The sequence below is a fragment of the Hyperolius riggenbachi genome, chromosome 3, assembly GCF_040937935.1.
Source record: "Hyperolius riggenbachi isolate aHypRig1 chromosome 3, aHypRig1.pri, whole genome shotgun sequence".
Classification (NCBI taxonomy): Eukaryota; Metazoa; Chordata; class Amphibia; order Anura; family Hyperoliidae; genus Hyperolius; species Hyperolius riggenbachi.
The window spans coordinates 112,523,837-112,550,788 of NC_090648.1; the positions used below are offsets into that span (position 1 = coordinate 112,523,837).

Genomic DNA, 26,952 nt, shown 5'->3' on the forward strand with positions numbered 1-26,952 from the left:
AGCCTCAAAAGATCCTCACACCTCTGGATCAAATCAATGTAGAAAACGTATGGGAGGCTGGCACTTCCAAGCGTGAAAAAAGCTCTTTTATTGAAACATTAAAAAGTGGTAATACAGCTGTATTACCACTTTTTAATGTTTCAATAAAAGAGCTTTTTTCACGCTTGGAAGTGCCAGCCTCCCATACGTTTTCTGTCAGAATAGGAGGAGAAGCGAGAGGAGAGCGCAGAGCGAGTAAGGCGAAGAGGTCATCATTGGGGGAAAGCAGCTTGTTGTGCTGTGTGTGGAGTCTGACAGTGAGTGAGGAGGTAGAGGCAGGAGAGCATCAGTGTTTCACTTGACTTGCACAGGAGAAGGAAGGAGGTGGTGGCACTGCTGTCCTGACTGAGTAGGAATGGAGGACAGCCAACTGGCTGAGGGTGAGCAGTTTGTTTGCAGCTGCAGTATGTCATGTCTCAGGTTGTTGCATATGCTCCCTTCCTGACTGAGAACATGAAGTAGAAATATTACATGGCTTTGAGACTGTTTCTTGGCATTACCTCTGGGCGGTGTTAGACGCCTTCAAATTCGGTCCCATTTTCAAGAAATGGGTACAGCTCTTGTTCACTGATCCTATAGCTCATGTCAGAGTCAATGGCCAACTATCTAACTCATTTGCAATTAGCAGGGGTTCTCGCCAAGGGTGCCCCCTTTCACCGCTCTTATTTGCACTTGCAATGGAGCCCTTGGCTGCTTTTATTCGACAAGATCAGAATGTTGGTGGCTCTATTATTAATAAAGTACTGTATTTATCAGACTATAAGATGCTCCTGACCATAAGATGCACCTAGGTTTAGAGGACAAAAACAAGGGGAAAAAAATATATACTAAACCTGGTGCATCCATGGTGAAGGGGCATCTTGTGGATTATGCCCCCTTTGTACCTCATGCCCCCTTGTACCTCTTGTGTCTCCCAGTGTCTCTCTGTCCCCCTTGTGTCCTCCTGTGTCCCCCATGTTTCTGCCTCTGTCCTCCTCTATGCCCCTTTGTGTCCCCATGTGTCCTCCTTTTATCCCCCGTGTTTACAAGTCAGGAACAATCTGTATTTGGACAATAAGATGCAGTGACTTTTCCCCCCACTTTTGGGGGAGAAAAAGTGAGTCTTATAGTCCAAAAAATACAGTACATGAGAAAATGTCATTATATGCAGATGATGTCTTGCTATATCTTGACAACCCAGTTTCTTCCTTGCTGAGAGTGCTGGAGCTTTATAAAGAACTTGGGGGGATATCTGGACAGAGGATTAATTGGTCAAAATTGGTCTTGCTCTAGGTAGATTAATTCCCCGAGGAGATGTTGCCATCTGGTGTGCCTTTAAAGGTAGTTTCAAGTTTCAAATATCTAGGGATAGTTATTACCAGACATAATAATTCCTTTATCTCTAATAATTTATCACCGGTGCTAACCACTATAGAAGGTAGGCTGAAACGTTGGTCTACATTACCTCTGGATCTGCTTGGTAGAGTAAATATAATTAAAATGATTATTGCCCCCAAACTACTGTATATTCTTTTAATGTCTCCATCGCTTCCCAATTTCGTAAAATCAATGCCCTTATACAAAGCTTTCTTTGGGCTGGCAAGACCCATAGATTGTCCTTGGATGTGCTGCGCATGCCAGTTAAACTTGGGGCCCTGGCCTTACCTCACTTCAACTTTACTATCTAGTGGCTCAACTTACATATGTTAGAAGATGGCTACATTGCATTAGAGATGATGCCTCGCTGGGCACTGAAGCAGATATTGCTACTTCTTATGAAGCACTATGTAATGCTATTCATAGAGGTGGTGTAGTCCCTCCCCAAATCCCAACATACTCCTTAACTGTGTTCCATAAAATTAAGAAACTTGTTGGAGAAAAGCATAATGTGTATGTGTGCTCTCCCAGTTCTCCATTACGGTGTAACCAGAACCTGCCAGAATTTCTGTCTATTGACAAAGCTGGGTTTTGGATCCAGAGGGGGTTTAAGTACATTCACTAGCTATATCATAATGATATATTTAAAACTTGGTCCCATCTTGCTGCTGAATTTCGCCTTCCCAGATCTGATTAGGCATGCTGCTATGTCCCTGTTTAAAACACCCATTGTTAATCTATCCCCTGGAATTGTGGAAAGCTGGCTTCTAGCTAAAGATGATGATAAACTCATCTCCAAATTTTACTCCAACCTTACTCTGTATAAATATTCATACCGGCTTAGCAGGTCCAGAGCATTATGGGAGGAATGGGGACAGGAGATTTCCCAGGGAGAATGGTCTGACTTTGAAGAGTCTTATATGAAGACGGTCATTTGTTCACAAGACAAACCAATCCAACTTCGTTGGTTCCATCAAATTTACATTACCCCGGTCAAACTATCTAAATTCTCAAGTGGAATGAGTGAAGTATGCTGGAGATGTGGGTATAGTCCTGGCACTTTTCATCATATGACTTGGGACTGCACTATGGTACAAGCTTTTTGGGATAAACTAACCCACTTTATGCAAACTACCCTTGATATCCCATTGGTACCTTCATATGAGTCCTATATATAGGAATAATAGAGGAATGTCCCCTAAGTAAATATAAAAAAAAACTTTGGTTAGACTTCTATTTTTCTATGCCAAAAAAACTATTGCTATGGAATGGAAACATTCATCTGAGCCCTCCATTACTGTATGGAAGAATCTAATTAATTAATTAATTAATTAATTAATTAATTATGCCTGGCTAGCAAGGGGTTCCATGGCTAAATTTGATAAAGTATGGAAAGTTAGACTCCTCCGACTCTGTTGTCGATAATCTAGATGTTTATCCACCTATTCTGGATATTTTATAAGGCATATTCTATCCTGCTCTGTTAATTGGGTTGTTTTATCCTGTCTTTATTCAAGTCTTACTATTTTGTATACTTACCTCTGCATTCTGTTTGTTATAAAATTTTCCTGATGATCATCTCAGCATAATTTTCTGTACCATACGGATGTACGCAATATTTGTTTACTTACTGTCAATGGATGGATTTTGTTTGTTCTTATTTCTTGAAAACCAATAAAAAGAATAAAAAACAATAAAAATAAATATTACATGGCATAATAGCATTACATAACAAAACTTGCACTGCCGCTACTGTATAATGTGCCATGCAAATTGTCGGGTGCTGTGTCCCTCCTTATTACTCTCAACCTGGGGTGTCCCCTCCCCCCCCAGCATACTGTCGCTCCTGGTTTATTACGAATACTACAATACTACAAGACCTACAATTTTAAAGGACAACTGAAGCGAGAAGAGGAATGTGAAGGCTGCCATATTTATTTCCTTTTAAGCCAGTTGCCTGCTGATCCTTTCCCTCTAATACTTTCAGCCATAGACCCTGAACAAGCATGCGGTAGATCAGCTCTTTCTAACATGATTAGCTGCATGCTTGTTTCTGGTTTTATTCAGACACTACTGCAGCTAAATAGATCAGCAGGACTGCCAGGCAACAGGTATTGTTTAACATTAAATACATATGGCAGCCTCCATATACAGTACTTCTCACTTCAGTTCAGTTATCCTTTAATAGGTAAAAGTGAGATGGGTTGAACCAGTGTATATGAGCAGGTAGGCAATAAACAGAACTGGTGGGTATTCCAAACTAAAAACTATAGTGTGAATGGTAGCATGAAAGTCTATGAACTTTATTATTACATGTGTTGCGAACACTACGACCAATACCCTAATAACTTTTCTCCTTTGTTTTCTCCAAGGAGATAATTTCAAACCATACCAATAAAATAACTTTAAAACTCCCAGCATGCAAGAAAATACTCGAAATAAGTTTGATATTACTTTTTAATAACTTTTAGTACTTTTTCAATTGCTAATTGCTGAAAAGCTATTTTTTAGATAAGTTGAAAAATTGGTGAAAACGCAGGAGAAAAAGTTAATTGGATAAGGGGCTATGTGCATCATGACTGACAGCGCCGCACATAAGTATGAATAAGCCCTAGTAGCAATAACAATCTGGGTATAACAGAAGAGTATGAAGAGTGACCACATAGGTAGAATGATGAATGCTGGATATATGCTGTTCCGTTATATCAGTGACATTACAACCAGCACTTTTTGTTTATTTATCTTGTTTTGTGATATTGTAATATTTTTGGAATCATGTGTTTTGCATATTGTTTACACTTTATTTGCATGGTTGCACTTTGTATGATTCGTTGATCTTTCAGCTATTACTAATTGAACCTGGGTTCAGCAATGAGGGGTTTATTTAGAACTCACCAAAGCGTATCTATTATTATTATTATTATTCTCTGTTTTTTAACTATGGAAGGAGACTTTTATTGCAGTGAAACCTTAGTTTGTGAGCATAGTTCATTCCAGAAACATGCTTGTAATCCAAGGCACTCAAATCATATCAAATCAAACAAGAATAAGTGGGCACCCACCCAGCAGTGCTGCTTGGATACCCCTTTTCAAAATCCGGATTAGATCCGGATCCGGAAACCCAGATATCCGATCCGGTTTATCACTGTATACAGCACTTGCTAGGCCTGCAGTACTGGAGCATGTCTCTCAGTGAGCATTCACAAGCAAGGATGATATTTCTCATCATAGCAGCCCTCCTTATTATACAGGGGGGCTGGCTAGGGTTACTTTCTGTGATTGGGTGCCAGCCAGGGCTTAGGCTGGGAGCCCTCTGATTGGCTCAAGTGAGGTCAGGTGGGGCTCGCCAGGGTTCCCTTCTGTGATTGGTTGCTAGGGCTTCTGCTGGGAGCCCTCTGATTGTCTCAATGATGTCATCTTCTTAGTTACAGTATCTCAATAGTCGGATTTCTGCGGATATCCGCGGATATCCGGATTGCCAGCCAACTATCCGTAGATAGCTATCCGGATTTGGGCCCAGGTATCCGGAATCCAAATCCGGTTGGATAGCTGATAAAAGTTTGGATATCCGGGTTACCCGGATATCCGGAATCCGGATGAGCAGCACTGACACCCAGTTGATTCATTTCACAATCCAAAAACAGTTATAGTAAAATAGCATAACATTTAAATGTAAACAAGACTTTCTCGATAACTAACAGAATCATTGCCATCTGGTGGCTCGCCCGACCTTTTTTGTGTGTGGCTTTAACATGGAACTTATCCAGTGACAGTTACTTTTGAGGATTTCATGGAAATGTGACTTTGCACAGTCTCTACACTTAGATTAGGTACAATTAAGTACAATCCTGCAGCGCCAAAGAGAAAAGAACTATTGGCTTAGTTGTGATGACGTGACGTATGTATATTTTTTGTTTTTGTATATCAAGACGTTTCTTGTATATCAAGTCAAAATTTCACAAAAATGTTTGCTTGTATTGCAAAGCATTCTTAAACCATGTTACTCCTAATCCAAGGTTTTACTGTGTTTTTACAAGGCTTTATCAAGTTATTGAGATGAAATAAAATGATTGTATACATTTGCCAAAAGACTACCTGTCTTTTTCTGTAGTTCAGTTGATTTCTTGTTTGGTAGAGCACATGTTGGTTGATCAGTATGTCACATGTCCTCGTTTTTGTGAAGCTTTCCAAGTTATAATTTCCCACAGTGCATCTTTATAATGTCCACCATTATATGGCACCTCTATGATTATGCCCCCAGTTATAGTGTCCTCTCTTGTTTTCCCCATTATAGTGTCCTCCGTCATATCTCCCATCTGTTATAGTGCTCTTCACTTTAACACCCCACTCACAATATCCTGAGTAAGAGTTTCCTTTATAATAGTTCCCTCATTTAAAGTTCCTCCTGTTATAGTGTCCTCTTTTACCTTTTTACCTTTACCTCTTTTACTGTAGTGCCCCACCCTCCTTATAGTCTCCAAGTCTTTAATGTCCTATAACCAGGCTCATGCTAGGAATAAATAAATGGTAGGTCTACCCAGAGGGGACAGATATAACATGTTTTCTTACCTACAGTAATAAGGGCGATACACAAGCACTCTAGATCAGACTCATAGAACTGAATCTACACAACAGAAATACAGTTTTACATCTTGAGACGAGGTCTACACTTTCGTCAAGGTGTATGGTCACAGCGGGTCTGAAGTAGGTTTTGGTGGATTTATACATTTCAGTGTGCGTTGGTGTCTATTGGGGTACAGCTTGAGAGAGGTTAGGATGGGTACCATGAAGGAAGCCTGCACAAGGCGTACCTGCTAACATGTATTGCTTTTATGTGGAACTGATGTCTCTATTGCATGCAGTTCTCAGCACCTGTGTTTATGGGCTGAGAAGGGCGTAAGCCTGGTCTGTGCATTTGCAGGAGGTGGGAGTCTTTTGTTCACCCATATGCAGGACAGGAATTGCTTGGTTCAGAGCTCTTGCACTTTCTCTCCCTATGTGAGTATACAATTCTGTATGCTTTCATGTCCATTGTAGCCAAGGCTGGATTTATACCTCTTGTGCCCCTAGGCCAAGTATGCTGGGGCTCCCTTTTCATGTGCAGCAGTGCCCCCTCCGGTTCTATGTGCAGCCCCCTCTTCCATGTGTATCATCTATGTATGGTACATTGCCCCTATTGTGCCTGCTGTGGTCCTCCAGAATTGTGCATGAAGGTCTCGCTCTGTGTCTGGCTGTGCCGAGTGTGGCGAGACCTCCATGCATGTTGCAGACGCTGCTGTCCCTTCCTACGTCTGGCCGCTGTGTTCCCATCAAATGATTGGCTACTTGGTTCCTGACTTCTCCATAGCCACCCGCTGGCTGCCTGCACACACATACATGCACACAAGGACATGCTGCGGTGTGCAAAGTGGGCGGCTGCGGATGGACAGAACTGCGCACTGTGTCGCATTGTCGGGATGGGAAATGTCATGGGTGGCTCCCCATCTGCCCTAAACATTCTTCCGCCCTAGGCACCGGCCTAGGCGCCTGCCCTTAAATCCATCCCTGCTCTCCATGTATTGCTCTCTATTTTAAGCCTTCACTTTCATATGTAGCAACACCTCTTTCATGCTCAGGTGCCCCATTCGGCTGCTGCCACCAAAGGCCTGGGCCTTTGTGGCCTTTCCAGAAATCTGGCCCTGATTGCAGCATGTGTTTTGAATCTTTGACAATGGGCAGACATAATGACAAGTTCCTGCTTGTTTAGTATTGGGAGGGATCTTGGCAAGTTTTTTCTTTCTGTTTGCATCTACAGTACTCAGGAAGTACCCAGGGGAGCAGTCGCGTGAGCAGCAGCTAAGCCTTTTTTGTTCAATTTCTTTTTTCTATTTTAATTAATTTTTTATTCTACCACCAATTTGAATTATTCATCCAAAATGACAGACCAACAGGAAATTCATCATGTCCAATTTCCATTGAAATTCAAATAAGTATAGAGGGACCATTTGCTGGATTGGTGGGCTATAAGGAATCACTACTGAGGTAAGACTCTTTTTTTTTTTTTAAACGCTTCAGTTGTACTTTGAACAAGGTTTTGTAATTTATAGTTCATTAACCTCTTGGCAGCTGGACCAGAGTTATCTCGTGTAGATAACTCAGGGCAGCAGTGCTGTAGCCGGCTATACTCAGCCAGCCTTCCACCCCCTATATGCAGAGTACCGGCACTGCACTGGGACATCATCCTTAGGGTCCCGATCGCATCATAGGACATGTGATCGGGACCCTAAGGAGGATGTCCGCATACAGAGCTGCTCCATGTTAGAAAAGGAGACCTGATTCAGTGCCCGGGATAGGTAAATATCAAAGCGCTCCCTTCGTTACTCTGCATACAGGGGGTGGAACTCTGGGGAGCCAAAAAAGTATGTGGGAAAAAGCAAAAGGGGCACGGAAAAGGTTCAACCAAAGAAAAGGTCATTGAAACTGTAACCACCGATGCAAATTAGAAAAAATAAAATAAATTTAAAGCGTATCTGAACACAGGAAAGAAGAAGAACACAGAGAAATCCACCTTCTTCACCCTGTGAGTGTTTATAGAGAACAGCCTGTATAATTCTCTACCCTTCTCAGCAAGTAATGAGCCATCTGTCTGCTGAGTTGAGGGCTAATATGTAAACACCGGAGACTAACCCTTTCTGTGCTCCCAGCAATCCAGGAAGTAACTACACTGCAGTATCTCTGAGGAGCTCTACAAGCTGTAACATGGAAATGTTTTTTCTGTTAAGGATATTATGCTGTTGTTTATCTTTTAGAGCAGAGAGGAAGTTCTGAATTCAGGTCCGCTTTAATAAACGTTACTACCATAGGCTTATTTTGGATTGTAGAAGGAGGCAGACATTATACCCTGAGAATCAGTTTTATTGCAGGCGGTAAGACAATATAAAAAGAAATGATGACAGAAGTCTGGGCATTGTGAGCATCCGTATTTTAAAAGCAGAAGTTGATACCAAGAATGGTGATGGAGCTGGAACTGCAGCAGACTGCAAACCCTCTCGCCGAACCTGAAAAGGGACGTCTGTTAGAATCTCATTCATGTCATTACTTTATATTCCTGTCAGAATTAGGAAACACAAGCAGCCACAAGGCACTGATGAATCTTTCTTTTATTATTTAATCATAGAGTTTGGACAACGCTGAGAAAATCCACAATTTGAAAATTTGGGGTGATATTCTGATGTTTCCATCCAGGGGTTCTGTTACTGGCATCTCAGGCATCCTAAAAACAGAAGCTGATCCCCAGGATTGTAATGATGCTGTTGGAATGGCAGAGAGCGAATTCTGCTCCGAATTCTGAAAAGAAAGTTTTGTTACAGCTAAAAAAAATTCTACGTCCAAACAAATCCAGTAATGATTGTATTAAGAAAAAACATAGCAAGCTCTCACCCTGCACATTATAATGGCGATTGCGCTGCTTGACCCCTAGTTATTTGATATGTGCCACCTTGAAATAGTCTGCAACAGCCTGGTCATGTGACTGTCTGACACTGCACCTGCCAGTCTTCTTCACTTGCACAGATAGTGGTGCATTGCCTTCTGGGAGTGTGTGTGTGTCGCCAATCTGGGGAGGCGCGTGTCCAATTCCCTTCATCTTTCAGCCAAACAAACCTCAGAGCCATCCAAATCATGTGACCATGAAGCAGAAGTCAAATAATGGCACACCCTATACTATATTGTATTTTTGGGGAGCAAGTTATGGGGATGGGAGTTTTGTAGAATGTAAAATTTGTAAGTGTAAAGGGACTATTTATCAGCCCAGTGCAAATGTTTATACTTTACATTGAAATCTGAACTGTTTGCTATTCTTTTCAAAGCCATATTTCCAAACATGTGACTCTAGGCTAAGCTGCAGGACAGGAAATGAGGAAACCTTCTTAACAGGGACACCAAATAGCAGTAAAAAGCTTAAAAAGTAAGAACCTTAAAAAAGCTCTAACCCTTCTCCACTCTACCAAATACCAGTTTTTAATGCTGACTGTATCACATTTGGGAAGATTGGGGTTGATTCATCAAGCTGCGCTGCTAAAGCAGCACAGCTTAAAGAGGAACAGTCGCGAAAATCTTAAAATTTAAAACACATACAAATAAGAAGTACATATATCCCAGAGTAAAATGAGCCATAAATTACTTTTCTCCTATGTTGCTGTCACTTACAGTAAGTAGTAGAAATCTGACATTACTGACAGATTTTGGATTAGCCCATCTTCACATAGGGGGGTTCTCAGTGTTTTCTTTATTTTTAAAAGCACTTAGTGAATGGCAGTTGCTCCGTCCAACTGCCAAAATAGTGTACAGCAAGCAGGGAGGCTGGCCAGCATCTTTGTATTAATCATTTTCAGGGAATGTCTTTATAAAGAATGAAGGCCATGCTGTGAATCCCCTATGAAAAGATGGACTAGCTCAAAACCTGTCGGTAATGTCAGATTTCTACTACCTACTGTAAGTGACAGCAACATAGGAGAAAAGTAATTTATAGCTCATTTTACTCTGGGAGAAATGTACTTCTTATTTGTATGTTTTAAATTTTAATATTTTTGTAACAGTTCTTCTTTAATGACAGGAGTGCAAGCTCAGCACATGCTATCCTGTGGTAGTGTGAGCTGGTAACTTATGCTCGCCCCTTCTAACTAATGCGTGTGCAGTATGGACCAAATTAGTCAAATGGCGAAGGTGACATCGGCAAGGGCCCGAAGATGGACCGCTCCATACTGCGCACGCAGTGCCCTCTCTCGCGCAGGCACAGTATGGAGCCACCTGTCTTTGGAAGGACTCGACTCCCGAAGACTTCCGAACTCTTTTGCAGCGGGGGATTTAAACGGGGGATCCAGCGCAGCACCAAGGGCACCAGTAGAGGAGAGGGAAGGCTCATTAGGACCCGAGCATTCCCTCTCCTTAAGTAAGTATCTGGCTTTTTTCTTGAAAGTACGGTTCCCATTTACTTCAAAGGACAACTGTAGTGAGAAGAATATGGAGGCTGAAATTTTTATTTCCTTTTAAATAATACAAGTTGCATGGTCTATTTGGTTGCAGTAGTGTCTGAATAACACCAGAAACAAGCATGTTGCTATTCTTGTCAGATCTGACAATGATGTCAGAAACAACTGATCTGCTGCATGATTGTTCAGGGGCTATGGCTAAAAGTATTAGAGGCAGAGGATCAGCAGGATAGCCAGGCAACTGGTATTGTTTAAAAGGAAATAAATATGGCAGCCTCCATATGACTGTCATTACAGTTGTCCTTTAAAATGTGTCAGAGCTGGTTTGCACTTTATTTGCACAGTTACACTTTGTATGGTTTATTGACCTTTCACCTATTTACTAATTGAACTCCTGATCAGCACGGATGAGGTTCTATTTAGAACCCACCAAAGTTTATTTATTATTACTATTATTATTATTATTATTCTCTGTTAATGTACCATGGAATGAGACATTGATTGTGTTTTAAATGGTTTTATCAAGTTATTGAGATTAAATAAAATTATTGCATACATTTTCCTACAGAAGGTGTCTTGGTAGAGCACATGTTGGTTCATTAGTGCGACACATTTCCTCATTTTTTAAGCTTTCTAAGTTATAATACATTACAGTGCATATTTATAATTGTATTATTATTATTATTTACTACAACTACTACTGCTACTGCTACTACTGCTACTGCTACTACTACTACTGCTACTACTACTACTACTGCAACTACTACTACTACTACTACTACTACTGCTACTGCTACTACTGCTACTACTGCTACTGCTGCTACTGCTACTGCTACTACTGCTACTGCTACCACTACTACTGCTACTACTACTACTACTGCAACTACTACTACTACTACTACTGCTACTGCTACTACTGCTACTACTACTGCTACTACTACTACTGCAACTACTACTACTACTACTACTACTACTGCTACTGCTACTGCTACTACTGCTACTGCTACTACTACTACTACTGCTACTACTACTACAACTACTGCTCCTGCTACTGCTACTACTACTACTACTACTTCTACTACTACTACTACTGCTCCTGCTACTGCTACTACTACTACTACTACTACTACTACTACTGCTACTGCTGCTACTACTACTACTACTGCTACTACTACTACTACTACTACTACTACTACTACTACTACTACTACTACTACTACTACTACTACTACTACTAATGTCCACCATGATATGGCATCTCCATTACAATGCCCTCAGTTATATTGTCCTTTCTTGTTTTGCCCCATGATAGCGTCCTTAGTTATAGCTTCATCATCTGTTATAGCGCTCTTCCCTGTAACACCCACACACAGTATCCTGAGTTAGAGTTTCCTTTCTTTTATTATTTAATCATAGTTTGGATAACACTGAAAGAAATCCGCAATTTGAAAATTTGGGATAATAGTCTGATGTTTCCATTCAGGGGTTCTTTTAATGGCATCTCAGGCATCCTAAAAACAGAAGTTGATCCCCAGGATTGTAATGATTCTTTTGGAATGACAGAGCCAGAGAGCGAATTCCGCTCCGGATTCTGAAAATACATTTTTGTTACAACAGCTAATAAAAAAAAAATCTATGTCTAAACAAATCTAGTAAAGATTGTATTAAGAAAAACCACAGAAAGCGATCACAATGCACATTGTAAGTGTATATTGCCCAGCTTGACCCCTAGTTATGTGATGTGTGCCTCTGAATAAAGAAATATTGAAACAGTCTACAACAGTGTGGTCATGTGACCCACACTGCATCCATCAGACTTTTTCACTTATAGTGGTGCATTGCCTTCTGGAAGAGTGTATGTTGCCAATCTGCCATTTATCCTTCAATCAGGACTGAGGGGCATGTCCAAGTTCCCTTCAGCTTTCAGCCAAACAAAATTCAGAACAATTCAAGTCATGTGACCATGTAGAAGAAGTCCATCAATGGCACATCATCCTATACTATATTGTATTATTGGGGAGCAAGAGCGGTGATGGGGATGTGATTGGGGTGTGATGTGATGGGGACTAAAGACTGACTTCTCTCTGAAATTAATGACTTCACTATGATCTTCTGTACATATGTAGGGGCGTACTGTCTGTATCCTAATGGTTCCATAATCTGTGCTGCTTACTTAACTTTAAGTTCTCCTTAAAGAACAGAATCCTGTCTTAAAATGTGTCAGAACAGGCCATATGTATAAACAAGCGATCCGTACCATATATTCAAATAACGTGAAGAAAGCCGACCAATGAATTAAACCTTCAATAAAAACACCTTTATTCTTCTGCTGGGTGCAGACAGTGTGGCATGTCAGTGGGGGTGAATGGGTCTGACAGGCATTTTGCAGTGACCTGCTTCCTCGGAAGCCAATCATATATGTACGATTGGCCTCTGAGGAAGTGGGTTAAAGTGGGTGACAAGACAATATATATACTGTACAGCACTGCGTAAGATGTCGACGCTATATAAATACTAAATAATAATATTAATAATAATAATAAAAAGCAAAACGCCTGTCAGGCCTATTCACCCATCCCCCACTGCCATGCCACACTGTCTGCACCCAGCTGAAGAGTAAAGGTGCTGTTATTGAACATGCAGTGGCTCAGTCTGCTCTCTTCACATTGAATGAATACTATGTTCCTGCAGAGCACACATCCAGCTGGTTTCCATCCTCCAGCACAATATCTAGTACAGTCTTTCTTTCTACTTTAAAAACGATACAGTCAAGTGCATAAACTCACCAGGCATCTCCTGGCCAATGTAGGCTGGCATGCCTCTGCACAGAGCTTCAGCTTGATGACTGTACTCTCCAATGTTAAGGATGGGGGTCTTGTTGACTGTGTAAGTGGTCATCTGGGTGGTTGGTGCCTAAAATATTAAGCATACAAAAAAGTCTGAAAAACAGGTCATACATTAATTTTTATGCACTGGGGGACAACAGAAGACACAGTGGAGGACATAGGGGGACACAGGACACAGTAAGACAGGGGATAGAGGAGGACACAAGGACAGACACTAAAGGTACAAGGGGGACACAGTAGTACACAAGAGGTAGATCCAGCAGAGGAAGAGGTGGCACAGGGGGGAAGGCAGGAGGACACACAACACAGAAACGTGTGTATTCATAGAAATATAAGACATCCCCTGAAAATAAGCCCTAGCAAGACAAGACAAATAACATTTATATTGCGCTTCTCTCCTGGTGGACTCAAAGCGCCAGAGCTGCAGCCACTAGGACACGCACTATAGGCAGTAGCAGTGTTAGGGAGACTTGCCTAAGGTCTCCTACTGAATAGGTGCTGGCTTACTGAACAGGCAGAGCCGAGATTCGAACCATGGTCGCCTGTGTCAGAGGCAGAGCCCTTAACCATTACACCATCCAGCCACCTGTAGCACAACATTTTAATATGGCACTGTCTTATTTGTAGGGACCACATTTATTATTTCTGCATACTGTCATTGACGCAGCAGAGCAGAAAGAGGCTACATCTTCATCCGCACAGAAACAATTGGCAAATCACAAAAACAATAGGCAAAGTATTGGGAGGGCCAAAAGGTAACAAGTGCTCTTTGGAGATGTGCCTTTGCATAGACAAATAAAACAGAAGTGCAAGAATCTTATTGGCCTACACACTTTTGCTCAGACATTTCCATGTAAAAACTATTAAATGAAGCCCCAGACTGTATTATTAAAAGCAAATCGAGCCTTTGCACATCCCCATTTCTAGTTTGGAATTTATTTTTAGTTTTACTTTTTCAGTCTGTTGGCATCCGTAGAGCAGGACTCTGCCAACATCCTGAGAAAGTCTGGGCTGAAGGCATAATATCCTATAGACTTTTCCTAGAAGCCAGAAGGAGGTCTATAAATCACAATTATGAATCTGTCATTTGCCCTCTTTATTTCACCACCGCAAAATCTAGGGTTTTGGTGAAAAATGCGAGTCTGTGCCCGTAACTGCATGAGAAAATTAATGAATAGAAAAACATTCTTATGTCCCTTCTCTATTGTGCTTGAAACTGGAGAAAAGCAAGCAGGGACAAAAGCAATCATTCCATTTCCTGACACATCGTAAATAAACTGAATCTGCTGCATTCTGAGAATTATACAACAAAAAAACAGGAGCAAAATAACCTGGTCTGGTCTACCCTATTAATCGAAAGCTACATACTCACCTCGCGATGCAGGAAGATGGATCCAGCGACTTCTCCCTGACGACGAGCACGGCCCATCTTCCATCTTCCTCCATCTTCCTGCCGGCGGGAATGCCCGACGTCATGTGATGTTACACGATGAGACTTCAAGCGATCGCAGCACTCTGTGTGGGAGTCGTCGGGGATCTTAAAGATCCGATCAGCCGTGATGCAATGCTAAGCGATATTCGTGATTACGTGCTTGTACCCACATCGCGAGATCGCAGAAATGACCGCTCATAGCTAAAAAAAAATTGCCGGTCTCATGCGTTAGGCTATCTGCAGCAGAGGCACTTGAATTGGCCTGAGGAAGAGGGCAGTTGACCCATGAAACGTGTTGCCTGTGCAGATACATTTCTTCACTTATGAGCTTGTCGTTATTGAGGTAAGCTACCTCATCTTTAAGATTTTAGTGGTTTTTAACCCAATTTTATATACATCTGGGTGCCTCTTTGCCCCTTCATATAGCATAGATGTGCCTCGGCAGCCCAATCACTACACAGGCAAGTCAAGTGGAAGAAGTCATGTAAGCACCATACAGTATTTTAAACAAGGAATGTCAGAAATGCTGATTTCTGATTCTGTCGAAATTCCGATTTCCCAAAAAAATGCTGATTACTGATCCTGCGGCATACCATGCGGCATGTTTTTATACGGATTCTGTAATAATTACGGACATTCACAATATATTACAGATTCCATAAAAAAAAACACTATACAGTACAGCAGGGGTGCCCAATAGGTCGATCGCGATCTACCGGTAGATCGCGACCGCCTGATCGGTAGTCGCGGCCTCTTGGCCGCGTCCCATTGAATTCAGCAGCCAGCAGCTGTATAACGCAGTTTCTGCTGCTGGCCGCTGGAAGAGAGAGCCTGGCCAATCAGCGGAGAGGAGGAGAGAGCCTGGCCAATCAGTGGAGGGGAGGAGACTAGGAGAGAGCCTGGCCAATCGGGGGAGGAGAGGCGCGCAGCCAATCACAGGAGGAGAGGTGCGGCGCGCAGCCAATCAGGGGAGGAGAGGTGCGCAGCCAATCTGGAGGAGAGGCGCGCAGCCAATCTGGAGGAGAGGCGCGCAGCCAATCTGGACTCGGAGAGGCGGAAAATTTCCGAGTTCCGACTCCACTCACGCTGCCCACCAGAGCCAGGCCTGAAGACCTGGATGCCACCGCGGGAAGACACCGGCCCTATACCCAGGTAACCTATACTGAAGGGACCTATACCCGGCTAACCTATACCGAAGGGACCTATACCCGGCTAACCTATACTGAAGGGACCTATACCCGGCTAACCTATACTGAAGAGACCTATACCCGGCTAACCTATACTAAAGGGACCTATACCCGGCTAACCTATACTGAAGGGACCTATGCCCGGCTAACCTATACTGAAGGGACCTATACCCGGCTGACCTATACTGAAGGCACATATACCCGGCTAATCTATACTGAAGGGACCTATACCCGGCTAACCTATACTGAAGGGACCTATACCTAACTACATTTCCGGGGGGGGGGGTGCATTTGAAACATTGGTAGATCTCCTGGCCTCTGCGAATTTTAAAGTAGCTCGCGAGCCGAAAAAGTGTGGGCACCCCTGCACTACAGTATAATTCCGAACAGTAATAGTGATTGGCTAATGGTAGCTAGTGGTAGCACTGAACCAATTAGAGAGTGCAGAATTTTTTAGCAAAAATCGGATTTCAGCGATAATTACAGACCAGCTAGGCTAATTTCTTTGGAAGATTTATAGCAGTGTGGTGGTGAGAGAAGCCACTCTGTGCTGTAAGTGGATGTCCCTTTTCCTACACAAATTTTTGTTACCTGTTGCTTGTCGGCAACTGCCTTCAGATGCTCCATAGAGGGGAAGTCTGGCTTCATCTTGGTGATGACACAGACTTTCATGTTGTACAGTCTTGTTACGGCAAATCCCTGAGGAAGGAGGAGGAGGTCATATAGAAGTATTAGATGCAATCAAAGAACTTTAGTGATAGCTACAACATGTCATGCTAACAGAACAATGTATTACTGCCAACTCTTATTTTTGAGATATATATATATATATATATATATATATATATATATATATATATATATATATCACCATCATCTTCTGTGGTGCGGTACAGAAAAGAAATACAAACAAGGGTGGGTCCGTAATACATAATTACTAAATAAACACCACAAATAGGTACATTAAAGATTGTAAATTCAGGACTTTGAGGTACATGTACAAAGCGGCAAAATATAACCCTTATTCATTGTGAAGTATATGTACTGCCTAGCAGGAGGTTTCTGGGCCTAATGACCATGCAATCCATAGGGAGGGCTGGATTTCTGGAAAGGCAACAAAGGCCCGGCCCATGGGCGGCTGTTACTCAAAGGGCGACTGGACATGAAATAGGTATTACCATTCTAAAGGGATGGTTTTGCTCTACGCCCCTTCCAAGCTTCACCCCTCCAACACTGCAATAACATATGGGTTCTTCTAGGTTAAGAAAGTAGCACTTTAAAAAGTAGATTTTGAATGGCAGCTTCCTGGGTTTACATTAACTTCCTGGGTTTACATTACCCTCATATTACTACTATTTAGTGCCAACCATTATTTTGACCGACCATTCTCCGCACCTCTTGATGACCTCAACTTACTTTGCTGCACTAGTCACCTTAGAATTTGCTAAGTATAACACTTTTACTGCTGTTACAATTTTATGAAGATTTTTGAATGAAAGTATTGGAAGTTTTATGATACAAGTGAGTTGCTCCTGGTATCTATACCTTATATGGAACATAATGAACAGGACCTTTGGCTAACCGGTTGCACCGCTTGGGGAAGTTTGCAGTTATAATCAGGCAGCTCTATACTGCTGTGCACTCATCTTTCTTTTTTATAAAGGAACATTACTATTATTTAGTATTTATAAAGCGTCCACATCTTCCAGAGCACTTTACAGTTTACAGAATATATAGGGCTTGATTCACAAAGCAGTGCTAACCTTCTTAGCACGTCTAAAGTCTTTAGACGCGCTAACCAGGGTGCTAAGTAGGTTAGCACCGGATTTCTCAATCAGATCGCACGCTAACTTTGCGCGCGCAAAGTTTTACGCGCGCAAAGTTTTACGGGGGCTAAGTCCCATAGGCTTTAATGGGCACTTTGCGCGGAGCGCCCTGCGCTCTGTGCAGTACGCGTGTAAAGTTTTATGCGCATAAAGTTTTGCGCGTGTAAAGTTTTATGCGCGAAAAGCTTGTTTAGACGTGCTAAGGGGGTTTTCACAGGCGTGCTAACAGTTAGCACCGCTTTGTGAATCAAGCCCATAGTCTTGTCACACTGACTGTCCCTCTGAGGGGCTCATAATCTAATCCCTACCATAGTCATATGTTCATCAGAATCTAGGAGCCTAGGGCCAATATTAGGGGGAAGCCATTTCACTTATCAGTATGTTTTGGGGATGTGGGGGGAAACCGGAGTGCCCGGAGGAAACATAAAAGCTCTCCATATGCTCACTGGAACTTTTTTTATATTATCATGGCATGAATTGCAAAAGGCTTAAAGCAGACCACTTCAATATAGTCTCCTCAGTCTCCTCATCACTTTACACTTCTTTATTTCACAGGGTTTGTGTTCACTTGCGTACGTCAGAGAATTTTTCAGCAACGTTTCAGTTGCACAGATGCATGCAAGTGTGCTCAGGCCCTAAGTGAACATAAAGGAAGTTTGGGACATATCACCCATAAGTATTAAGGTGGACCTGAACTCTTGCACAGGACACAAGGAAAACATAATCGAAATGCACCCTGTATGTATTTACAGAGTTTAGCCTGTGTAATTCCCCCTCATTCGTGTCTAATCACAAGTTGTAATTTGATCCTCCCCTCCCTGTGTCACATGACTGCCTATGGCAGATAAGCAGATAAGCCCATTTGAAAGCACAGACTGTAAACAATATGTCTGCTTCCATGAATCAGGAAGTAGAAACTGCAGATTTATTTTAGGATTTGTATCGGCTGTAACAAAGAAATGTTTTTTGTTTAAAGATTATTATGCTGTTGTGTATCTTTTAGAGCAGAGAGGAGTTCTGAGTTCAGGTCCACTTTAAAGTGTACGGTTCACCCCATGTGGAAAGCCTAAAGCCTTGATGTGTATGAATAACAAATAATTGTGACAAGAAGCACCATAGCAGGTATGGCCTCTTGCTCGCTCTGTGTCAGGGGTGTCCAAACTTTTTAGGCCAAGGGCAGGGGCGTTACTAGAGATCACTGGGCCCCCCTGCGAAACTTTGGATGGGGCCCCCTACCCCATGCTTTCTGCACACTGAACACTGAATAGGGACTGTCTACAAATGTTTGTCTGCAAAACTTTGCATGATTCCTTATCAGAGGCTGAGCAGATGCAATCATTAGAACAATTGTGCAGAAAGCAGAACGTTTTTCTCTCTCTGTGTCCTTAGTTGTCAGTCTCTCAGGACAGGCAATATAAACTTCTCCCGCCACGGGGCCCCCTGTGGCTTCTGGACCCCCTGTGGCTGCATCCCTTGCAGGGTCTATTGTTAAGCCCCTGGCCAAGGGCTATATTGCTGTTCTTGAAAGTGCTAGGAGGCCGAACTAGCAAAATGAAGCACAATTTCTGCTGATTGCCAGTACACTGTTTTGTCAAATAAAACATTTCCACGGGAAATAACCCACATACCATGTGCAGTTAGCATGTCCCGTTCAGTATGCAGGCATAGTGGCTACTGGTACAGTGGCAGCTGCTAATCACTAGCTGTTACTGCTGCTGGCATAGTGGCGTTGGCTAATCAGTGGCTGCTACCGCTACAGTGGTGGCTGATAACCTACAGGTGAGCAAAAGGGGAGGCAGTGAAGCGATACAAAGTGGCCTCTGCATGGGACACCACAGCTACAGCCTGCAGGCTGCATGGACTTAACAACTGTAGAGCACTTTGGGGGCCACCAGAAAAGGCTGGCGGGCCCCATTTGGTCCCATTTTGCTCTATGTGCTTTATCTGTATGCATAGCCTATACTTTTTATCTGTCAGGGATTCAGGAAAGAGAATATTCTTATACTGTAAGTAACAGCACAATAAATACTTACTCTTGCATAATCACAGATGGAGTCCCAAGAGTTCCAGCCATTAAAGTGATTGATGTTGGCAATGTTGTCTTGATTATTAATGTTAACTTGTTGGTTTACGCTGCCACTGTCGTTACCAGAATTGCTGATGTCGACATTCTAATGAAAACGATACAGAAAATAATGATTATACAGGACACACAGGTACAGGTTACCATATCCTTGTTATACATGTGCTGGTAGGACAAGAAAAACACAAGTGAGAAAGCTTAAAGGGATCCCAAATCGAAGCTCAGATCAAAACCAGAGAGATACCTTAAAAGAGGGAAGCCTCCGGATCCTATCGTGGCTTCCCTCGCTGCTGGAAAGACCCTCGTTGCAGAGTGCTGCCCCCCTCCGCATTGGGTCCGCGCAGCTGTTCTTCTGGAAGCGGGTCTGTGCAGTAGCTGTTTGAGCCTGCCTGCACATGCGCAGTAGCACGGAACCTGCGGCTTTGGCTTACTGCGCATGTACGGGTGGGTTGGGTTGGCTATTGCATGACCATACTGGAGCAGGAAGAGCTGCGTTGCCTCAGTAGGATTAGCGACAATGCATTGTCGCTAACCTTCGGGGGGGGGGGGGGCGTGCTCAGCAATGGGGGGACAACACAGCAGGGAGGGAAGACTCAATAGGATCTTGATGCTTCCCTCTCTTTAGGTAAGTATCTAGTTCTGTGTACCCGAGCTTCAGCTCAGGTACTCTTTATATAAGGCAAAATGGAGGTGCCCAAGGGGTGTGACCAGTCATACGGCAAAATTAGTTAACTCTTTACACACTCACATGCAATTGTGCTCATGCAAATACTTATACTTTTCTTCCCTTCAGCCACTGCCCTCCTGAATACTGTCCAGTGCCTCTGCTAATAATGCCACATCATCCACATAACCCCCTACCCCCTGGGTCTGCCCTCCAATGTTGAAATGAAGCTTGGATGAAATGGAGAGCAGAGAATGATGCTGGATGATGTGAAGCAGCAGAGATACACTTTGTAGTGGCTGGATGGTGTAATGGTTAAGGGCTCTGCCTGCGACAAAGGAGACCAGGGTTTGAATCTTGGCTCTGCCTGTTCAGTAAGCAAGCACCTATTCAGTAGGAGACCTTGGTCAAGTTTCCCTAGCACTGCTACGGCATATAGAGTGCATCCTAGTGGCTGCAGCTCTGGTGCTTTGAGTCATTTATAAATGTTCTGTGTTTGCTTAGACCACCAGCAAGCAAGAAAATAGAATCATTTTGACAGTACTTTTTTTTTGCCAATTTTTGGTTACTTTTTTAATTGCTAAGTTCTGTAGAAGATGAAACTTATCTTCTAGGAGAAAACACAGGAGACATAAATAGTTAATTGCATATGGCCCCTGGACAAGAGTGAGTATTTTAGTATTTAAAAAGTTAGGAAGTGAAAAATGCATTTAGGGAAATGAAAATAGCATTTTCTGATGGTTGAAGATTACAGCGTATTAGACAGCATGTAATAGATGGTTCCATGTAATAAGACCATCATCATTTTTTCAGTAAAATCGCTGTGTGCAAGTATCTATAGTCCAACTCATAAATTGAATTTTCCCTGAATCCCTAGTCTTTTTTTTGCTTTAAAGAGACTCTGTAACAAATTTTTCAGCCTTAGTTCTTCTATCCTATAAGTTCCTATGCCTGTTCTAATCTGCTCTAGCTTACTGCAGTCTTTCCTAACTGCACTGTCTCTGTAATAAATCAATGTATCTTTCCTCTGTCCTGTTTGTAGGGCTAAAGCTTGATTGTGTGGAATGTGCAGGGCTGCTTGTGATTGGTAGAAGCGATACACACCCTCTGCAGGCCCCCTGCATACTCTGAATGACTCACACATTATGCTTAGCTGAGCCTATTAGAAGCTGGTTAGTTTGTTTGTAAACACTGCCTAAAACTGTAATTACAAGCCAGGATTGCAGCAGAGAGTGGCAGAAACAGCACAGAGGGGCACAGGAGAAAATAATGAATAGAATGGTATGCTTTTTATTGTAAGAATATTAGAGTACAGATTCTCTTTAAAGGGTTCCAATTTTGAAGTCTTCAGAGCCTAGCATGAATAACGTTATTGTATTTATTCAGATCTCATACAGACAGATCTTGAACTATTTATCCCTTTTCTGCCCTTATTTAATTCACCTTTTCTCCTAAGTTTGCACTTAGTAGAACATTTTTCATCTTCTGTTTAAGATAACTTTTGAGCACTAGGCATATAAAAAAAGTATCAAAAAGTAGGTGAAAAGTACAGTCAAGATTATTCTGAGTATACTCTTGCTTTCTGGTGGCTTAAAAGGCATATTAAGGTGTTAAGTAACACCTAGGAGGAAACTTAGGAGAAAAAAGTGAATTGAATAAGGGCCTTCATCGTTTCCCTGCACTCATAAGTGCTTTATGAGATCTGATAAGTTATCAGTCTGACTGCACAGAAACGCTCATTTAGACCTCTGGATTCTTAACCCTTACAGTAAGAATAAAGGAACACAAGCTAGTTGTATGGAGGATTGGGACTGTACAAACACATGTTTATTTCATCATGTCACTCACATGTCATTTTAGTTACCCTTTAACAATTAGTGGTTTATTGGTTTGTCTGTCTTGTAGCTACCCCTTATGATTACTTTCCGCTTTATCTACCTATGCTGGGTAGATTTCACTTATTCCTCCTCACCCTTCAACCACAACCTCAATATTCCCTGCAAGTTCACAGGGAACTTATTACATCGCTAAAATGATTAAACACATCTATTTACTTACATCGGTAGCCAATGAGACAGTCAGGAGGACTCCAAAGACGGCAGCAATCTAAGAATGAGGACAAAGGGTTACAGTTACCATGAATTGTTCTGTCATCAATTTTCCACTCGGTGCGATAAAATAGTACAATATTCTCACCAGGAATTTCATTGTGGAACTTGTCTCGGGGAGAGAGGTTGACACAGCAAGGTACCGTTCATTTCACATTTAATATTTATATACAAAAGTTTTATTTGCTTAAGGACTGGCCCACAGTCCATTGTTTGCCGTGAAATGATGGAATGAGTAAGTTCAGCTCACTATCTCAGTTGAAGCAGTGATCTAAGAGGGCTCTGCCCAGTTCTGTATGCCGTACTCATTAAAAGTAGATTACACTAAAGACTACTGATATAAATCAGTCCGAGAATTATAGGGTACACAATGTCATTACATGTGGAGCTATATGGAGAGGGTGTGTTGTTAAAAGTAAAGATTATAGACAAAACTACTTGGCTATATTGCAAAATTAACTTATTGTAGCTACTACAAATCTGTGTGTACAGTATATAGTAACATAATTTGGTTGAAAAAGACATCGTCCATCAAGTTCAAGCAGAAAGGAGAAAAAAACAACCTCATCCTGAATGCACATATCCTAGTTATCCCAGATGATCCAGGGGAAGGCGAATAACCTTACAAGGCCTGTGCCAATTAGCCTTAAAAGGGAAAATTCCTTCTCAACGCCAGATGGCAGTCAGATAAATGGCTGTGCTGTCTGTAGTCATGCAATTTGATAGCCTGCATGGAGGCCATCAAATGACATACCTACAGAAAGTACAGTACAGCCATGATGAGCCTCAACCATGAATCAGGGAACACTACCATGGTCAGCAAGATGCCAAGGATGCCCACAGCAGGCTATCATTTTGCATGCCCTCTTGCCCAGTGTACAGTCTGTCAGCATGTCTCATAGGTTGGGTATAGAGATGTCGCGAACCTCCAATTTTCGGTTCGCGAACCCTGTTCGCGAACCTCCGCGGAAAGTTCGGTTCGCGAAAAAGTTCACGAACCGCAATAGACTTCAATGGGGATGCGAACTTCAAAATTTTCAAAAATTTCTACTGGCTGAAATAATGTTAGAAAACATGTTTCAAGTGTTCTAATACCTGACGCTCCACCCTCCACCCTTCTACCCTTCTACCTATTCCCTCCTCCCTCCTACCGGAGGGAGGAGGGTCTCATCTGCCAGGGAATTCCAGTATTTCAAAAGCCAGCTAACATACCGTGACTGGGGATTGAATCCAGGTATCAGTGTATGGTAGGTAACTAACATATCCATTATACCACCAACACTTCTAGATTAACTATTAAAGTGTAAAAACAATAGCAAATATTTGCTTTAAATACCGATATAATTTACTATAGCTAAACCTGAGCCTATTCTCACACTGAACCCTGCCACTGCTGCAGGCCCCGAATCCCAAAATTTATCCCGTGGGCGCACAAATTTCCCTTCCTTACCTATAATTATAATGGGACCCTATGAGGGCACACAAATTTCAGCCGCTAGTGAGCACTCAAACAGGCAGGAGTTGTGAGTGTGGCCACTGGCCTGTGTTGAGGGGTGGAGCTTAGAGTCAAGTAGGGGTACCTGGCCGCACTCCCCTTCCCACAGCTGAGGTGCAACAACGGTCAAGTCAACAGAACACAAGGTAGCGATAAAGTCTCTGTATTCCACAAGGATCAGCACACTCAAAGAATATATTGCAAAGATTTATAGCTCTTTTTTAATGAAAAATGATATCCATACAAAAATGATGTGTCAAACAAGGGCCAGCAAACTGCAATAGATAGGCGTCATCAACACCCACTGTCCATCAAATGCCAGCTGGTAGCCTTGAATAGATAGTCCATGAGGTAATGGAGTCCAAAGTCCACGGTTTCAACAAAAAGTATGTCTCAAATAGTGGCGACAGACACTGGCCTAAAGCCTGTTAGGACAGACATACATGTGTATGGTCAGAATTTTGCACATGTGTGATGGGACAATAAAGAATAACACTGTTCCTGCATAAGTCTGTGTGCGGATCTGTAATTTACTGTTTGGATATGTGCGCACATGTCGGCTTGAAGATGGGCTAATGCCCGAAACAGCTCTAGGCCAGTGTCTGTCCTCACTATTTGAGACACACTTTTTTATTCAAGGCTACTAGCTGGCATTTGATGGACAGTGGGTGTTGATGACGCCTTTCTATTGCAGTTTGCTGGCCCTTGTTTGACACATCATTTTTGTATGGATATCGTTTTTCATTAAAAAGAGCTATAAATCTTTGCGATATATTATTTGCGTGTGCTGATCCTTGTGGAATACAGAGAGGAGCGGAGCACTGGGCGCCAGAATGCCTCTGCCTACAGGCTCCTGAGTTGTAAATCCAGCCCTGCCTGTAGGTCTCTTTGCCAGCTGAACACACTGGGGATGATGTTGACTGTTCCATTAATGGGAATTCACATCAGGGTCAAAGTATTGATTATACAAGTAACTTAGAGCTCCTCGGTGAGCAATGAAATGCTCAGTGTTGTTCCATGCCAGACACAGAAAATCCTGGTATCTCTGCACAGGGCCGGACTTGAAGCAAACTGTGGAGGATGTGCCACACCCCCGAGACACATATATATATACAGTATATATATATATATATATATATATATATATATATATATATATATATATATATATATATATTATACAGTGCAATACTTTTAGGCAGGTGTGAAAAGTGGTGTAAATAAAGAATTCTTTCAAAAATGGAAAAAATGCAAGAAGAGAAGGTCAGCAGGTGCAACCGGTCAGAACAAGACAGCGATTCAGGGATGCGTGGATGAGAAGGGAAGTGTGTGTGCTAGGAAGGCGGGTGGGAAAAAGGAGAAGAGCCAGGCACCAGGTGGCCCTAACTGGTTGTCCCAATGTCGCCACTAGATTTTGCTGACTGATTCACGCAACTCAGGTGGCTTCATGGTAGGTCCGCCCCTGTGTGTATTACATTTAAATATTTGAAAAAAACTGGTTCATAGATGTGCAATATCAGTCTGAGCTGATGTACATAGGAAAGCGATGGGCGGAAAGAGGCACCTAGGAAGGAAAAAATACATGAAAAATCCTGAGACAACGCGTTTCTAGTGAAATTACATTTTGCCTTAGCCATGTCATTTGTGAGGTGGGCCACCTCTTATAATTTCATTTTTAGGATTTGTTATGTATTTTAGCTTTCCTGGGCACCTCTTTCCGCCCATTGTGTTCGGTACACTCGTGAGGAGTTTGGCCTCCTGCCGGCTGTTAGTAGCGGACAGGTCCTAGCCTGTGCTTTCCGAGAGCACGACTGAAGTGCAGGGGTGTACCCTGTACCCGAGGGGAGACGGTTATCCTCCTTATCTTGTGAGTACCCACCTTTACTACATCTGTCATCCCTCTGACAAAACATACTACACTGTCCGGGCACCTGTTGTATCTGTGTGGTTTTTTTTTGTATTTTTAAGGTTTATTCCTATCTCTCAAGTTTTATATATTTACATAATCTGTTACGCATTGTGTGGATCCATAATCTTCCATAGCTCACATGGAGGGAAGCAGTAAGCATATAGGCAGGAGTACATAGTGTTCAGGGCTGGGTCTCTTTCAAAGGCCCATAGAGACCTAGGGCATCGGATGTCTATGAGGGCAACTGGAAAAAGAAGAAGGGTGTTGCTGCATGTGGAAGAGGAGGCTCCAAATGGAAAAAGAATGTTCCAAAGGGAAAGCAACATAGGAAATACCCCTTTCCCACGAGAAATATTTCCTTTTTCTTTCATAAATAATCTGTGTGGCTAATATTGTGGTGAAACCCCTCCCACAGTGGGATACCACGGCCATTACAGATTCCTGTCTGTGAACCTCGTTGCTTCTTCTAATGTGTGTATGTATATATATATATATATATATATATATATACACAGTGGCTTGCAAAAGTATTCGGCCCCCTTGAAGTTTTCCACATTTTGTCACATTCATGCCGCAAACATGCAACAATTTTATTGGAATTCCACATGAAAGACCAATACAAAGTGGTGTACATGTGAGAAGTGGAACAAAAATCATACATGATTCCAAACATTTTTATAAATAAATAACTGCAAAGTTGGGTGTGCGTAATTATTCAGCCCCCTGAGTCAATACTTTGTAGAACGACCTTTTGCTGCAATTACAGCTGCCAGTCTTTTAGGGTATGTCTCTACCAGCTTTGCACATCTAGAGACTGAAATCCTTGCCCATTCTTCTTTACAAAACAGCTCCAGCTCAGTCAGATTAGATGGACAGCGTTTGTGAACAGCAGTTTTCAGATCTTGCCACAGATTCTCGATTGGAATTAGATCTGGAATTTGACTGGGCCATTTTAACACATAGATATGTTTTGTTTTAAACCATTCCATTGTTGCCTTAGCTTTATGTTTAGGGTCATTGTCCTGCTGGAAGGTGAAC

At 42.3% G+C, this 26,952-nt stretch overlaps 2 protein-coding genes across 4 annotated transcripts in view; one reads left to right on the forward strand and one right to left on the reverse strand.

Moving 5' to 3' along the window:
• LOC137561112 (gastrokine-1-like) overlaps positions 1 to 26,952 on the forward strand; it is a 98,106-nt gene that overhangs the window by 22,432 nt on the left and 48,722 nt on the right. The window lies entirely within an intron of this gene.
• Positions 8,334 to 22,635, reverse strand: LOC137561110 (gastrokine-1-like). 2 transcript variants are annotated; one of them, XM_068272365.1, is made up of 6 exons: positions 22,599 to 22,635; positions 22,461 to 22,508; positions 19,689 to 19,826; positions 16,421 to 16,528; positions 13,151 to 13,277; positions 8,334 to 8,432 (listed from the first exon to the last, which is right to left on the reverse strand). In XM_068272365.1, the coding sequence occupies exons 1-6, from the start codon at positions 22,608 to 22,610 to the stop codon at positions 8,359 to 8,361; spliced, it is 507 nt and encodes a 168-aa protein (XP_068128466.1). In that variant the 5' UTR covers positions 22,611 to 22,635; the 3' UTR covers positions 8,334 to 8,358. The 2 variants fall into 2 exon arrangements, with proteins under 2 accessions (XP_068128466.1, XP_068128465.1); XM_068272364.1 differs by lacking the exon at positions 8,334 to 8,432 and adding an exon at positions 8,545 to 8,721.

What these genes read in the sequence shown, in the direction of transcription:
- LOC137561110 (XM_068272365.1), bottom strand. An exon ending in CTGTCTCATTGGCTACCGAT is followed by an intron (nt 19,827 to 22,460) that starts GTAAGTAAATAG and finishes CGTTTTCATTAG; the next exon opens with AATGTCGACATCAGCAATTC. An exon ending in CATTGGCCAGGAGATGCCTG is followed by an intron (nt 8,433 to 13,150) that starts GTGAGTTTATGC and finishes GTCCCTTTTCAG; the next exon opens with GTTCGGCGAGAGGGTTTGCA.